The sequence below is a fragment of the Emys orbicularis genome, chromosome 2 (assembly GCF_028017835.1).
Source record: "Emys orbicularis isolate rEmyOrb1 chromosome 2, rEmyOrb1.hap1, whole genome shotgun sequence".
NCBI classification, from domain to species: Eukaryota; Metazoa; Chordata; order Testudines; family Emydidae; genus Emys; species Emys orbicularis.
The window spans coordinates 204,845,255-204,861,534 of NC_088684.1; the positions used below are offsets into that span (position 1 = coordinate 204,845,255).

At 40.6% G+C, this 16,280-nt stretch overlaps 1 protein-coding gene across 1 annotated transcript in view; it reads right to left on the reverse strand.

Moving 5' to 3' along the window:
* The window catches only part of ANLN (anillin, actin binding protein), a 48,723-nt gene that overhangs the window by 23,531 nt on the left and 8,912 nt on the right, over nt 1-16,280 (reverse strand). Inside the window, exons 6-15 of the mRNA XM_065399118.1 lie at nt 14,818-15,011; nt 14,547-14,654; nt 13,651-13,771; nt 12,537-12,653; nt 11,772-12,007; nt 9,845-9,996; nt 9,021-9,168; nt 8,149-8,284; nt 7,565-7,747; nt 3,451-3,577 (exon numbers count right to left, since the gene is read on the reverse strand). Of these exons, the coding sequence (XP_065255190.1) occupies nt 3,451-3,577; nt 7,565-7,747; nt 8,149-8,284; nt 9,021-9,168; nt 9,845-9,996; nt 11,772-12,007; nt 12,537-12,653; nt 13,651-13,771; nt 14,547-14,654; nt 14,818-15,011 (1,522 nt within the window). The remainder of the gene's footprint in view (nt 1-3,450; nt 3,578-7,564; nt 7,748-8,148; nt 8,285-9,020; nt 9,169-9,844; nt 9,997-11,771; nt 12,008-12,536; nt 12,654-13,650; nt 13,772-14,546; nt 14,655-14,817; nt 15,012-16,280) is intronic.

Here is a 16,280-nt window from a genome sequence, read left to right on the forward strand (position 1 = left end):
AGTTGCACGAGCTGTCCGAGGCCTGTATCCCGAGAAAGGGAAAACGGTTAGTGGGCAGGAGAATTAGACCTAGCTGGATGAGCGGGCGTCTCAAAGGGGCGATTAAGAAAAAACAGAAAGCGTACAAAGAATGGAAGAGGGGACAGATTGGCAAGGAAACCTACCTTATTGAGGTCAGAGCATGTAGGGATGCGGTGAGAAAGGCCAAAAGCCGTGTAGAGTTGGATCTCGCGAGGGGAATTAAATCCAATAGTAAGAGGTTTTATAGCCATATAAATAGGAAGAAAACAAAGAAAGAGGAAGTGGGACCGCTGAAGCATGTAGATGGAGTGGAGATTAAGGATAATCTAGGCATGGCACAATATCTAAATGAATATTTTGCGTCCGTGTTTAATAAGGCTAATGAAGGGCTTAGGAATAGAGGGAGCGGGACAGAGAGGAATAAAGGAGGGGCGATTGCAATTACAGTATCAGAGGTGGAAGCCAAACTTGACCAGCTAAATGGGACTAAATCGGGCGGACCGGATGATCTCCATCCTAGAATATTGAAGGAGCTGGCGCGAGAAATTGCAAGCCCCTTGGCGATAATTTTTAATAAATCTGTAAACTCGGGGGTGGTACCGATGGACTGGAAAATAGCTAATGTGGTTCCTATTTTTAAGAAGGGGATAAAAAGTGACCCGGGTAACTACAGGCCTGTTAGTTTAACTTCTGTAGTATGCAAGGTCTTGGAAAAAATTTTGAAGGAAAAAGTAGTTAAGGACCTTGAGGTGAAAGGCAATTGGGACAAATTACAACATGGGTTTACGAAAGGCAGATCGTGCCAAACCAACTTGATCTGCTTCTTTGAGAAAGTAACAGACCTTCTAGATAAGGGAAATGCGGTGGATCTAATTTACCTCGATTTTAGTAAAGCGTTTGATACTGTGCCGCACGAGGAATTATTGGTTAAATTAGAAAAGATGGGGATCGATATGAAATTCCAGAGGTGGATAAAGAACTGGTTAAAGGGGAGACTGCAGCGGGTAGTACTGAAAGGTGAACTGTCGGGTTGGACAGAGGTCACCAGTGGGGTTCCTCAAGGTTCGGTTTTGGGTCCGATTTTATTCAATCTGTTCGTTAATGACCTCGGAACCGAATGTAGGAGTGGGCTGATAAAGTTTGCGGATGACACAAAGTTGGGAGGTATTGCCAATTCGGAGAAGGATCGGGATATTCTGCAGGGAGACTTGGATGACCTTGTAAATTGGAGTAACAATAATAGGATGAGATTTAATAGTGAGAAGTGTAAGGTGATGCATTTAGGGATGACTAATAAGAATTTTAGTTATAAGTTAGGGACGCATAGGTTGGAAGTGACGGAGGAGGAGAAGGACCTCGGAGTCCTGGTTGATCGCAGAATGACTATGAGTCGGCAATATGACGTGGCTGTGAAAAAAGCTAATGCGATTTTGGGATGCGTTAGGCGAGGTATTTCTAGTAGGGACAGGGAGGTGCTGCTTCCGTTATACAAGGCGCTGGTGAGACCTCATTTGGAGTACTGTGTGCAGTTCTGGTCTCCTATGTTTAAAAAGGATGAACTCAAACTGGAACGGGTACAGAGAAGGGCCACTAGGATGATCCGAGGAATGGAAAACCTTTCCTATGAAAGGAGACTCGAGGAGCTCGGTTTGTTTAGCCTAACCAAAAGAAGGCTGAGGGGGGATATGATTGCTCTCTTTAAATATATCAAAGGGATTAATACCAAGGAGGGAGAGGAATTATTTCAGCTCAGTAGTAATGTGGACACGAGAACGAATGGATATAAACTGGCCGTGGGGAAGTTTAGGCTTGAAATTAGAAGAAGGTTTCTAACCGTCAGAGGGGTGAAATTTTGGAACAGCCTTCCGAGGGAAACGGTGGGGGCGAAAGACCTGTCTGGCTTCAAGATTAGGCTTGATAAGTTTATGGAGGGAATGGTTTGAAGGGATAACGTGATTTTAGTCAATTAGGCATTAACGTGCCATCGCGGGTAAAATGAGGGTCCGGCTGTAGAATCTTGCCTGTATGCTCGGGGTTCTGCTGATCGCCATATTTGGGGTCGGGAAGGAATTTTCCTCCAGGGTAGATTGGCAGAGGCCCTGGAGGTTTTTCGCCTTCCTCCGCAGCATAGGGCAGGGGTCGCAGGCTGGAAGATTCTGTTGTGGGTGGGTTAGCTTTTGTGGCCTGCATCATGCGGGAGGTCAGACTAGATGACCATATTGGTCCCTTCTGACCTTAAAGTCTATGAGTCTATGAGTACATTCTGAAACCTTCAGTGCATTGGAAATCTCTTTGCAGTGGTTTGAAGTACAAGAAAGTGATGCAATGCACTGTGCTGCGATTTATGCATCAGACCTTCTTTTATTTTGAGATGTTCACTTCTATGAACTCTCAATCAGTTCCTAAGATAGGGGTTTTATGTACTACATTAGGTTATATACACTCCCTCCAAACAGTGTCCCATCTACAGCAGGACAAGAGTATGTCCAGAATGCTGATTCAGCTCTCCAGACCAAAATTTACATAACTATTCTGAAAGGCAGTAGTCTACCTTTACTATCACCTCAAAATAGGTTTCAGTGCCTTGCATGGCTCCTCAGTTTCCAAGGTTTAAAATTTTAGACTATATAGTCACTTTAAACAGGGCTGGCAGAATTCATTTTTATTTTATAATTTAGAAGGATAGTGACATTTAAAGCATTTTTTCAGTCCATTTTCAATTTAAGGAAATTATGTGGGGGGCGAGAGATCGGACAATTATTTAATGACAGATGTTGAGATTCAAAAAGTTAAAGCTATATAACAATTAAAACAAATCATCAGCATCACATGTCAAAATAATATACAAAATAAATAAGCTTAAATCAAACTAAAGTTCTCAAGAAGCATTTCTTTATTGATTTGTGCATGAATAGTAAAGATGACATTTACCACAAAATTTATCATTCCTAGTCTACTTTTTAAAGTAGCATATATCCCATCCTAATCATCCAACTAAACTCACATTATTTGTAAAGAATGCCTTTAAGCCAGCTATTCCTCTAACATTTGACAGGTACGTAGTTAAATTTTAGTCCAAAACAGAGTTGTCGTCAGAGACGACAAAAAACAAAAATGGCCAAGTAGAATGTCAGTCATTACAGCCAGTAAAAAACTCTCTCTCAGGGAGAGTAACTAACCAGTCATTGCAGGTGTCCAAGAGATGACAGGAGAAAAACAATCCATTGATTAAATTGTTCTTTATGAAAAAAAGTTTGTTCCAAATATTTCTAGAAGAAAATACTCATGCCACAAGACCTCTGAATGTTTGTGGAATACAATACCCTTACAGAAAGGTTAACATTTTAAACTAGTTTAGACAAGATTCTCAGGTATGCTCTTCTTCAAAAGCCAGCTAGTTGAGTTCTGAAACTGTTTCTTTGTACTTACAGAGTAAACGTTGTAGTAAAAGTAAGAGCGTCTCCATTTAGGGAATTTGCAGTGCTTGCTACGGGAGTTGCTACCATGTTTTCTGCTCCCGATCTCAACAATATTATGTAGTAGTAGTTAGTTGCTTCTGTGGACAGATTTGAGATGATCACTGTAAGTAGGGTCTGTGCACCCCATGGAACAAGGACCCCAAATTCTACAAAGTTAGCTTATTGCATGGCCGTAAAAATACCCTTCATTCCCACCCTCCACAGACATTTCAGTCAAAAATACTTGATGAATTAAACAGTGATTGATTAATTCTTCTCCACTACGTTCAGGCAGTCTAGCTCTCCAGGCTTCAGCAGTTAAGATATGGTCTGGGTAGTTCATCTAGGTCTTAACATGACCTGCTACATGCCAGAGGATGGAGGGGAGCTTGTAGTCAAAATTCAGTAGTTCCTTATCTGAGGCCTGGTCTACACTACCCGCCTGAATCGGCGGGTAGAAATCGACCTCTCGGGGATCGATTTATCGCGTCCCGTCAGGACGCGACAATCGATCCCCGAATCGACACTCTTACTCCACCAGCGAAGGTGGGAGTAAGAGCCGTCGACGGGAAGCCGCGGAGGTCGATTTTGCCGCAGTCCTCACAGCGGGGTAAGTCGGCTGCGATACGTCGAATTCAGCTACGCTATTCGCGTAGCTGAATTTGCGTATCTTAAATCGACACCCCCCCTGTAGTGTAGATGTAGCCTTAGCTCTACAGGCCTCTCCTGCTGCTCTGTTCTCTGAACAGACTGACTACCCAGCCTGCATACTAGCTTTCTCTGCTCCATGGCTCATTAACCCTCTCCTTTCTGCCTATATCTGTAGAACAATGAAGGAGTATATACTGTCATCCTGTTAATTCCCCTTGTGGGGAAAGGTACAGAGTAAGAGGCAGCTGCAGGCATATCTGAGCAGGGCAAGGAGGCAAAACAAGAATCCTGGGTATCTGGCTGCAGCAAACAAACTACAGCAAAAGTGCTGAGTTCTGTGGCATCTTGGAAAAACACCAAGCTCCACAGCTGCATGAGATGACTGGAACAGTTCTCTCAGAGGCATCGGTTCAGGCACTTAGCAGACTCAGACAATGGTTTACACCGTTCACATGTGAGGTTCTCTTCAACAATAGAGGCAGAACACTTCCACCAAAAAAAATGAAAGCTGAGATTTTGAAGCACAATTATGGCAAATTCCAAATTTGTGCAATACGACGTAGGGACCTGACTGCAAATGAGATACAAAATGAAAAATGGTTTTGGCCAATTTACACAACACAGTTGACAGAATCACTAAAAAGGAAATAAAATACAGCAGCATGTTTGTAACACATGGGGATAGAAAGCAAGTATCACATCGGATACATGTGCATCCACGCCGCCAAGATTCACATTGGAGAACGTTAACTGAATTCACATTTTATATTTTATGATTCATTAAATGTAAAAACAGGCTGTTTAAAGATAGTTGTATATCTCAGGCAGTCAATAAGAGTTACTAAACCAAATCTGGTCCTCACAATTTAGTGCTGCAAAAAGTAGTAACACATTAGAAACCACTGAAGTTTCTGGCGGTATTACATAAATCAATGACATTGGATAAAGCGTGCTGGTTAATGCAAGCTTGCAAATGGTCAGATTTAACCACCACTGGGCACAGGAATTTCAGGTTTTCAAGTGTTTGCCGCAAAAACCTTCAAAAAGTTATTAAGCAGATATGGTTTTAGTTAGTTTGGCTAGATGAAATATTGCTCCTTCAGATCCATGTTTAACAAATTCAGATCTTAACTCTTCTCAACTCATTTGATTTAGACACACCAAGCAGACAGATAACTACTTTTCAGTAAGAGTATTTAATTTTTTAATTTGAAACATAACTATTCCTGTTTCTCAGCAACCCTAGTTTAAACACGTACTGAGCAAAATTTTTTTTTTAAATAATAAAGTCCCTCAAATCAACATCCACATTGATACAAGGCTAATACTAGATATTAGTCCAGAAATTCATACAGCAAGTTCAAACAGCACAGAAAGTAGAGAACTAAAATCCAAGATTTTTCCCAATACATCAGGGAAAACTACAGGATCAGACCTTTTTTTTTTTTTTGAACACCAGGACTTAGAGCAGGGGTCGGCAACGTTTGGCACGCGGCTCGCCAAGGTAAGCACCCTGGCGGGCCGGGCCAGTTTATTTACCTGCTGACGCGGCAGGTTCGGCCGATCGCAGCCCCCACTGGCCGCGGTTCGCCGTCCCGGGCCAATGGGGGCAGCGGGAAGCGGCACGGGATGTGCTGGCCGCGGCTTCCCGCCGCCCCCATTGGCCCGGGACGGCGAACCGCGGCCAGTGGGGGCCGCGATCGGCCGAACCTGCCGCGTCAGCAGGTAAATAAACTGGCCCGGCCCGCCAGGGTGCTTACCCTGGCGAGCCGCGTACCAAACGTTGCCGATCCCTGACTTAGAGGAAGTCAGAATTTCTTGAACATTTTTAGTGAGTCATGAGGTACCTTACCTTATCAAAAGGAGGAAGCTTACTTTTACATTTCCTTGGTCTATTGATAAGAACAGCTTGAAGTTCAGAGGATTTTCACTATACTAGTTCTGGATGCATCAATTTTAGCCTCTCTTCTCTTAATTTATACTAATTAAGGACCTAATTATTCCACATAGGCAGTCAAATTAATTTGTAGGATCAGGGCCCAAATAGGCTTATTTTCTGATATTATTTGCACCTTACTGGAAGAATACAGTGCAGGCACCAGGCTAAAGAGAATCAACCTTTTCTGAAATTCAAGTTTGATGACAGGGTTTTTTTGGCACATTTTTACCAACTGCTGGGGATCATCTAAATCTGCAACTTCTGCCTATTGCAAACAGGTTTCATTCAGGATTTTCTTTGCATATGAATCATTTCCAGGCATTACCTTATCTCAAAACAACATTATTCTCTGAGAAACCACACTATGAAAGCAATCCATCCAAAGACTAGGCAGCTGGGTACCCAATAATATTGCCACTTTATTCCTGTGAGAAATCAGTGTTATAGCATTTCCTTAATACTAAATCCCTGTTTTTATTGTAAAGAGGGTCTGGGAATTTTTGTTCCCTGATCCTAGGAATATTTCTGCCACAACCCCAGAAAGATAAAAAGGAGAGTTGTGGTCTTAAGATGACTCAGCAGTGGCACGTGTAGCGCAGCTAGAGCAAATCTTATGCTTCTCAAGGCCCTGATTCCAGAGTCTTTATCCCCCATGCCTACAATAGGACAAATACCACTTCTGAAATGTGCACTAGCATCTCACAAATCCTCTACCTGATTGCTGAAATAGTAGTGAAAGTGCAAGCAAGAGAAGTTCTTCCATCAGTGCTGAATCCATGTTGCTGACCCCAGTTACAGGGAATGCGCCGACCCAAAAATGGCTCAGTTGGATGTGTTGGTGGGCTAAGAGCACTTCCAGTCAAGTTCTGTGGGATGGACAGTCAAGTTCTCCCACAATACACCATGAACCAAGCCCTAGAGCAGTTACAGCTAACTGTGGTTGTAAGAACCCTGGGATACATTCCCAGAATCAGGGTCTTGAATCATGTCTGCACAGTGCAGTATGGATGTGTTAGCATGCGTATGAGGCTCATGTAGTAACACAGCATGGACACTCAAGAGAAAGCTTGGAAAGAACAATCTGCAGGCCTGGGTCACAGACTTGGGTTTACTATGCAGTGTAGACATTCCCATGAATGAGCATCCACGGGACATTTATTTTGGATTTTTTAAGTCACTTACTTTAGCTTTTAAAAAATGGGTGAGAAGAGGTGATGCAATGAGAACTACAATATCCAAAATAGGCCAGAGGTCTCATTTTTTCTCCCTACTTCAAGGCAGTCAGGCTGTTTCTTGGGAGGTGCTCAGATAGTAGGACAGGTGCTGCTAAGAGAACTTAGAATAAAGTTTAGCTAAAACCAGGTTCGTATTACAGTCACTACACTCTCCTTTTCAAATACCATGGCATTTGTGGGAAACACCAACAACCATAATGATTAAAATGCAAGCAATGCAGGCTAAATATATTTTCTAAAGTTACAGCTAAGCACCTTACCTGGTTTCTGAACTGTACTGCAGACAAAGTCTGCTTTCAGAGGTAGTCGCATTTCTGAAAGAGTAACAGATCCCCTGGACGGAGCAAATTCACGGGGCGTAGAAGCAGCTTTATTTTTTTTGCCCTGAGGTCCCTCATTCTTCAATTTGTTGAGCTCTTCAAGCAAAGCTTTTCTCTTTTCAGCTGTAAAGAGAGATTTAAATTGGAACAGGGGGAAAAAAAAAAAGTGTAGAGAGAGGGTGTAGCTAAGTACCCTTTGCTATCAATTCCTTTATTGGGTAAGTGTACCATTATGAAGAGTTTCTGAGAACAGAGTGCCAATATGCAAGAAGAAATTGTGCAAGAGAGTATAGTGGACTGATAGAAGGGTGTGGGGGAATGGAGGGGCAAGTGACCTTTACCCACCTAATCACTTCTTCCTTTCAGAAGAGGGATTATAACTAATCCCTAATAACCAGAGAGAACAATAGAGTGTCATCTGAACTGGATTTTCCTGGGCTTGTTAGCTTGAAACGTCAACCATTCAGAAATTGTTCTGTAATTTAAAGGATTAGTCTGACTATTAGCCATTCTTGAAGACATACTTGCAAGAAGGAGAAGTCTCTCTGCTTCAGCTTCTTCTTGTGACCCTTTTCCATGTTCCTCATCAATACAGCAGTTCAGAGCTTGGCTGGCCTGATGAATCACAGTCTGCTGCAAACTGATCTCATTATTCAGCTCCTAATATAGTCCCATAATAAAAAAAAATCATAATAGTGAAGTTACAAAAGAATTTTACTCTTTGCGCTAGTATCGAAGAAGAAAGCCTTTAGAACAGTATTTTCTTTAAATGGTTTCTTCCAATCTGTAGAAATATAGCTAGACAAACCAACTATAAAGCTTACAGTATGAAGTTTTACTCTCACAAGGGTTTGTCTTCCCTTCCACCATTGCTGACAACAGTACAGATGTGACAAGGCAACAAGTGGGGAACCTTCAATAGAGCTGCTCACCAAAAGTTAGGAGATACATGGTAGAGAGAGATACAGATGGATTTGTAGGCAAGGGAGGAAGGTCAGAAAACAGCCCGATTAAAGCTATAGTTACAATACCTGCATAAACCTGGAAATGGCAATATCGTAGATTAGTGAGAACAAGCAAGAGTGCCCAACAGAAGAGCCATGCTCTCTCCAGACTATTGGCCCACAAGTAATGGCCTCACACAACAGCCCCCATTAAATTATACAGAACCAAAGTACTTAGCATGTATCAAATTACGCTACATTTGTCCAGTCTTTAATATTAGAGTCCTAAATTGGGACAAAAACCTTAATTTTGCCAGTCTACGCAACATTTATTGTCTGTGGCACATACAGAACAAAAACAAAAAAACAAAAAAAAGAAAAAAACCACAAGAAAGCAGTAAGTGGGAGACTAGGTGGGTTTTTTTTTTTTTTTTTTTTAAAGTTACACATACCTGCATTTTCTGTTTAATATTAACTTGATCAGAAGTTCCATTCCTTTTTACTTCTAGTTTAGAAGCAACATCTTCTTTGCGAACTATCACCTGCTTTATTGAAGGACGATCTGTTTCTTTAAATCTTTGAGATCGATAAGCATCAATGCTTTTTAAAAGAAATCAAGTGTTAGATACATTTAACATTTTAGGGTCCAGCACAGCTTTTTACATTAGCATTGATGCTTTGGCCCACATATTCTGAAGAATGCCCAAGTCAACACATTTAGATGGGAGCAATTTTATTGCAACTTCCTGTCCAGATTAAGGTTGTGGCAATATAAAGATGACTTTTTTTTTTTTTTTTTTTTAAATAAAGATGTAGAGAAGAGGCCTTTGGTGAAGGCTTAATTGCCAGCAGGGATCTTCTGGGCATTTCACATTATCAGGTCACTGCCACTGCAGGGGTCACTGCCACTGCAGGGGCCTCTGGCATTGGTGGCATCTGGTTCTCCCCTGTTCTCTACCGTTGGCACACAGTTTAATTTCCCTGAGGACTGAAATGTTTTGGTCTAACTAGAGACTTAACAGAGAGGTATCTGGGTGAATTTAATGGCCTGCAATATTAGCCTTAAACTCTATGACAATAAGAGATAAATTCTTGATGAAGCCCTATCACAGCTACATCACTGAAATAGTCTGTTGTTGGGGGCCAAAAGATAGGCTTGAAAAAGCTTCAATCTTTCCCCTCTCCAGGAGGCACCCGGTTTAATAAAGACAAATATTTCCACAGTGACTTGATTTGCATGTTTAAGGTTCAGACCAAGCCTCTGAAAATTTGTTACCTATATAGAAGGTTGTGTTCTTCTGACAAGGAGCCAATACTGTCTCCAGATTCTGCTCTAGGGACCCGTGTCCTTTGGAATTTGCCAGACTTTGGACTTTCATCACTTATACTGCTGATCTCAGCAACTGACCTACTAGGAGAAACAAAAACCTGGGGAAAAGAAAAAAATTGAGTTATGCATCATAAATAACTGGCCAGTTAAATGTGGCTTATTCTGCTCCCCCCACCTTTACTTCTCTCTCCACCCTTATTTACTCTTCCCACGCATTCCCTTTGAGTAAGCAACCCCTTACCTATATTTACATTTCCATAAAAGTCAGAAGAACTATTTAAACTGTACTTTGCAAATACACTTAGGATATACAATGACAGTTTAATGGATTGTTCCTTGCCTTCCCTTTAGGTACTTTGACAGGTGGGTTGAAACTGGAACATAAAGTGAGTCTTTAAGAACACGATGCTGCCAGCTTGACATTAAGTTGAAATCCACTAGCAAGAACCACAAACCCTTAAAATATCTTAAGGGAAGATGATGAAGTATCTTATTGCATAATTAGTTCTGTTATATTTTATTCTAAGAGACAGCACTGTATCTAGTACCAGAAACAATTTGACTGATGGCCAAGAACAAGAGTCAGCAATCCTTATGCAGCCAGCGTTCCCACTGATATTAATGGGAGTTCTGGCTAAGTAAAGACTTCAGGATAGAAACATCATCTCCAAGGAAAGGCAAGTATTTGACTAGTAATGGGATTTAAAAATAACTTCTTGGAAGCAGTGAGTCAAAATGTTCCTTTTCTAGTAGTACTTTTAAACCCTATATAGGGTTTGATCTTTCTTTAGCATTTTTGTTATTTAAGCAAACACCAAGCTGCAACTATCTTGTAAGCTACAACCCAAGAATTACATAGCAGGAAGATTTGCCAAAATGTTTGTTATGGTTCTTCCACCACTAGACAGTGATTTCACTAGATGAAAGTTTAAGGAAATCCAGGGTTCAGTATGAAATGCAGATGAAAAAAAGTAGATTACATATCGTTTTGTCCCCACCACCTCTGACCTGCAAAGCCCTATGATTTCTTTAGAAAACAAGTAGTAACATGAATAATCTTTCGGCTGTTCCATTTCTACAAAGTTGACTGTTATGAAGAAATGAAAGTTAAGAAGTGAAAGGAAAGCTTTCTATTACTGAAATGCAGCCACTTCACACATAAAACAGCAGCTGTTCAACTGCGGGGGGGTTGCAGACGGTTGCTACAATGTTGCCAGAATGGTTTAGTTGACCCTCCTCCCCGCAACCACATCCACACCACCACAGAAGGGCAAGTACCAGGGGAACTGCAGCTCTAACTGACAGTCATAGGAAAAATAAAGAAGCTGCTGTGCACCTCTTTCAAGCCACAGAGCACAGTTTATCATGGATGAAGTATGCTAAAATAGAAAGGGAGAGAAAGAGATGAGGATAACTACTATTTTCCCCTTGCCTTCGCAGTATCAGCAGTAGGTACTGAGTTAAAACTTTCAAGCTGACGCTGTTTGTTTCAAGGAGATCTCACAGAGCTGCTTTGGGAGTATTAAAACTAAGAAGCAAACCCAGTGAAAAAAAATTCTGCATCAGTGATTAGGTCATGGAATAAGTGGGGATAGTCATACTGCCCAAGGCCTATGATGCTTCTCTTATGAAAAGAGGTTAAACGGGATTGCATGCTATTTTAACAAGTGTTTAGGCACAATGGATTAAATTGGAGGGATTTTGGTTAGAATGTGGAGGACCAGAATGTAAGTATTTCACTGATTTAATAGAAAAGTCTCACATTTTATTCATATTTGTTCAGGGACCACAATACAAAATACTAACATTTGTGAAATAGCATTATTGGTGTACAGTCAAATTGTAGATCCCCGTATTTAATATCTGTTCTTACCTCTGGACTTACAACACCAACAGACTCTGCTAACGGAGTTAGCAGAGACATTGATGAAATATTCAATGAATCTTCCTGCTCATCATCACTCTCAGCTTCCAGGTTCATACTCATTTCTTTCTTTAGTTTTTCTATGTCTGGTCCATCCTCTTGAAGAACTTCATCAAAGATGTCATTTATTACCTTTGAGCTATTCATTTCATCATTCACACTCCTCTCAATTTCACATACTCCATCTGAAAAGTCAGAGATCCCAAGATTACTTATGAGCATATCCTGTAGTACATTTAAAGCACTGATCTTTATTAAAACAGAAGAGGAAGTAATTAAATAGAAGAGGCAGTAATATTTTCGAAGTAGTTCTGTACTGGCTTATTTCTATAACTACATGAAGTATTGGCACTTGAAATCAGTTAAAGATGCACTTAGCAAACAAATCCCAACTTTGAATTGAGGTCTTAAAATTAAATGAGTGTTTCATCACTGTAGGAACAGTTATTTTTTCATTGCAATAAGTTCACACAGCCTTCTTATGTTCCTTTGAAGCCTGAATATCACAATATATTTCTATTTTCCAATTATGATAAAATAATTAAAGAAACCCAGGAATGTTCATATGAATTTGATCTCAAATATATGCTGAGATAGCAAAAGACACTTGCTGAACTAGAAGCCCACTTAATTTGCAGGAAATTAATGTTGTTTTGTTGGACAAAATAATAGTGATAAAGCTCATTTAGGACTAGCAAATGAAGTGTTACAAACCATTCTCTTTCTCTGTAAATTGCTCAAGCTTTGAGACAGATACTACTTTTAGTGGATTCTTTAGCAACGTGGTCTTCAGAGGACTGCGTTTTTCAGTCTCTCCACATTTTGAAGCATCTGGGAAGTTTAAAAAAAAAAGAGTAAGGTAAAGTTACTGCAGGTATGGTCAGAACTATCCACTGTGTCTGATTTCTAATTCTTAAAAAGTCCATAAACCTACAAGTAGAAGAAAAAAATAATCGACAAAATAAGTACTATAAGTTTGTTTTGTTTTTAAATTTTAATCTGAAATATCTTGAACCTCATGGAACACTGGGGAAGACTCCTTCCCCCACTTCATGAATGGAGAGACGCTTGGATGGAAACAGAACTGACAGACTGCCACTCTGCTCCGAAGGAAGACATAGGAGCCACCGCACTACAAAGAAACTAGGGCAGAAGATCCAAATAGCTGTGTTTGGGCATGCAGAGCCAGCCCAGCATCTCCACGCACAAGGGTGGTAAGGGGGACTCTGTCCCTTTTTCCTCTATGTGGCAAGGCACCTAGGTTCTCATTCCCTGACTGTTAAGTATTTGGTGGAGTGTCCTATAAGCCTCCCAGACACTGCCAGATTCTGGGAGCCCTCTGTTGCTGCTCCTCCTCCTCCCCTATGGTGATAGACACTTGGCTGCTTCACGATGCCTATCACACTGAAGGAAAGGGGATGCTTCTCAGAAGTCAGGAAGGAAGGCTTACACCCAATTGGGTTGCTCCACAGTTTTATTATTCCAGTATGGGTAGTTACAGCACTCACACATACTGTCTCTACTCCCTACATACACAAATGTCAGATTAATATTTTACTGTCAGTTTTTGTGATTTTAGTTCACATCTGCCTGTATCAGAAATGCCATTATCTGTTGACAGTCCGTTAAAGAAGCCTAGGACTGGAAGTGCAATGATGTTACATGTCAAGATCAAGATGCATTGGCAGCACATGGGGAAGTGGTATGCCTATACACTATGCCCAGTTCTAACCAGTGCTGAGAGTCCCAAACGTTCATAACAAAGTATGAACACAAAAACCCTTTACACCAATATTAATCATATCAACTCAAGAAGGATTGTTCTCACCTGAAGATTCTGAGGGGAGAGATTTTACTGGTATCTCAGATGCTGTGGTCTTTTCTGCTGCTACAAGCGAAGTAGCATCTGAACTAGCGAGCTGTTTTGAACTAGCTTGAGCTTGGCTTTCCTGAATAAGAAAAAATTACATTAAAAAGTCAGTCTCAGAATGTACTCTAACTTGTGGCTTGTAAAACTAAATGAACTAGTTGATATTTGAACATTCGTGGCACAACCTTATTACTTACGCAAAACAAATTTTATAAAAATATCAGTCTTATTTTGAAAGACTAGAAAATAAAAGTTACAGCTATGAGGCTCCTACTCAGATGCAATGACCCAGCAAGTCAGATTCCATGGAGAGAAGTATTTTACTTTTTAAAAAAGTATATATCCAGAAGGGCAAATTTTTAACATCGCAAAATAGCACCTACCTTGAAGGTGAGGCAAACCTACTGTTGAGATACTATTAGAATTTAAGTAATAAATAAGTGAAAGTGAAGACTGAATATTTTCTTTAAAATATTGGCAGATATAATATACTCAAGAGTGCATACACTCTAAGTTGTTTCTTTCAATTACTTTAAAAATGTTTAAGATTCTGTAGCATGTAAGAAAGTGCTAAATCCAAAGCATATCATCAGAAAGTTGGTAAACTCATACTATCTTTTCCCCTTCCCTTTAAACAAACTGTTATGGTTCTTGGAGAGAAAGGAAAGGAGAGGTACTCTAGTAATGATTTTATTCCAAGTAGTTTATATAAAGTCTTTTACAGGCCTATATATGCTTGTCCCCAAGCAAAGATTAATATAGATTATTGTACATTTACATGCTTATCCATGTGTTCTGGGTTCTCTGACAATTTATAGATGGGCATGTCAAAAATACACTCTGACATATATTACCATTTTAATTTCTGGATGTTTGCTTTTTGAATTTTCACCTCTCTCAGCACTCCACAGACTGCCCTTGTCAAACCGGCCACGAATACAAGCAAGTTCTTTTTCACGTTCCTAAGCATGAGAGAAATATATGTTATACAAGAACATACTGTAGGCTGTAGCTATATGTTAGAAACGGTTTTTGCTGTTGTTTTTTAATCCCTAGGCAGTTTTAGAGAATTAAGAAACATTCCTGAAGATTATAAGTAAGCTATTAAAAGTTAGCAAATCATACCTGCTTGAGCTGTTGTGCTAGACTGGCAGTGGAGGACGTTTCATTCTGCTTGAAAAGTCTTTCCTGGATTGTCTTTGTGTTTGGGGTAATAATGGGTGTTCTGTACCCAGTAGTAGTTGTAGCAGGACTTTGAGTGCTATGCTCTTGAAGCCGTTCTCCAAAACGTTCCAGAAAGGGTTTGATTCCTGATCCCCCTACAAAAACAATGGTTTTAGCTTTGTAAGAGTCATACACTTTTAACAATTTTTAGACCATAGACACATTAGTTGCTTTCTTGTAAGGCCTTCAATGTTTTGCATACCTTACTCCACTATCTTTTGAACATGCTCAGCATGTAATTGTTGCTCTTTCTCCAAACAGAAGACAAATGGACATTACAGCAGTGCAAATCAAAGTTTAGAGTGAGAGATGCCTCTCAATGCAAAGGTCCATCAACTGATGGTTAAAATGGCTTGGTTCCTCACCTACTCTCTCCAGAACCAGATCTCACTTACAAGTCAGTACAAAGTGGCTGAGAAATACAAAGTGGAGAAGCTGCTTGGCATTTACCTTACTTTAAAATAACATTGAGTATAATAGCATAGATTTGTCTTCTACTCTAAGCGAGTCTTGGAAAGAGAAACTTAGGCCTTGTCTACACCCAGCCGCTAGTTCGGCGGCTGGGAATCGAAGTTCCGGGTTCGATTTATCGCGTCTGGTCTGGACGCGATAAATCGATCCCGGAAGTGCTCGCCGTCGACTGCGGTACTCCAGCTCGGCGAGAGGAGTACCGCGGAGTCAACGGGGAGCCTGCCTGCCGTGTGTGGACCGCGTCTGAACCGCGGTAAGTTCGAACTAAGGTATGTCGACTTCAGCTATGTTATTCACGTAGCTGAAGTTGCGTACCTTAGTTCGAAGTTGGGGGTTAGTGTAGACCAGGCCTTAGTGAAGCAAAACTGTAGAGCTTAAAGAAAAAAAAAAAAGTTCAGTTTGCCAATCTAGCTCAGTTCTTTGTAAAGCTGATCAGCTAGGTACATGAGACTGTTTGATTACTTTCAAGTAGTCTTCCCTAATCTTCTAGTGTCACATCATTAAGAGTCACTAGAAGTGCTCTCATAAAAATCCAAACATCACACACATCTTTAGAAACTGAGAAATGGATGGAAGTTTCATGCTGTAACTCCTGTGTAAGGTATCAACCGAACACCTCTTTGGTCCATATGCAGCAAGAACCTATAGGATTTAATAATTTGCAAATCACTTTAAATGCACCAAGTTGGCTAGTGTGACATATCACAACCACACGGAGTATCTTTGGAGAGTATTGTATAACCGTCATAAAGTTAATATGTATAGTTGCAGGCCAGGGATTATGTTCTACTCCATAGTGGACGGTTACTGCAGCTCATCCAAGAACTAGAAACAGTGGGGATAATTCTTGCAGTAACTGGGACTATAAACAATTCCAGAAAAGTACCATCACT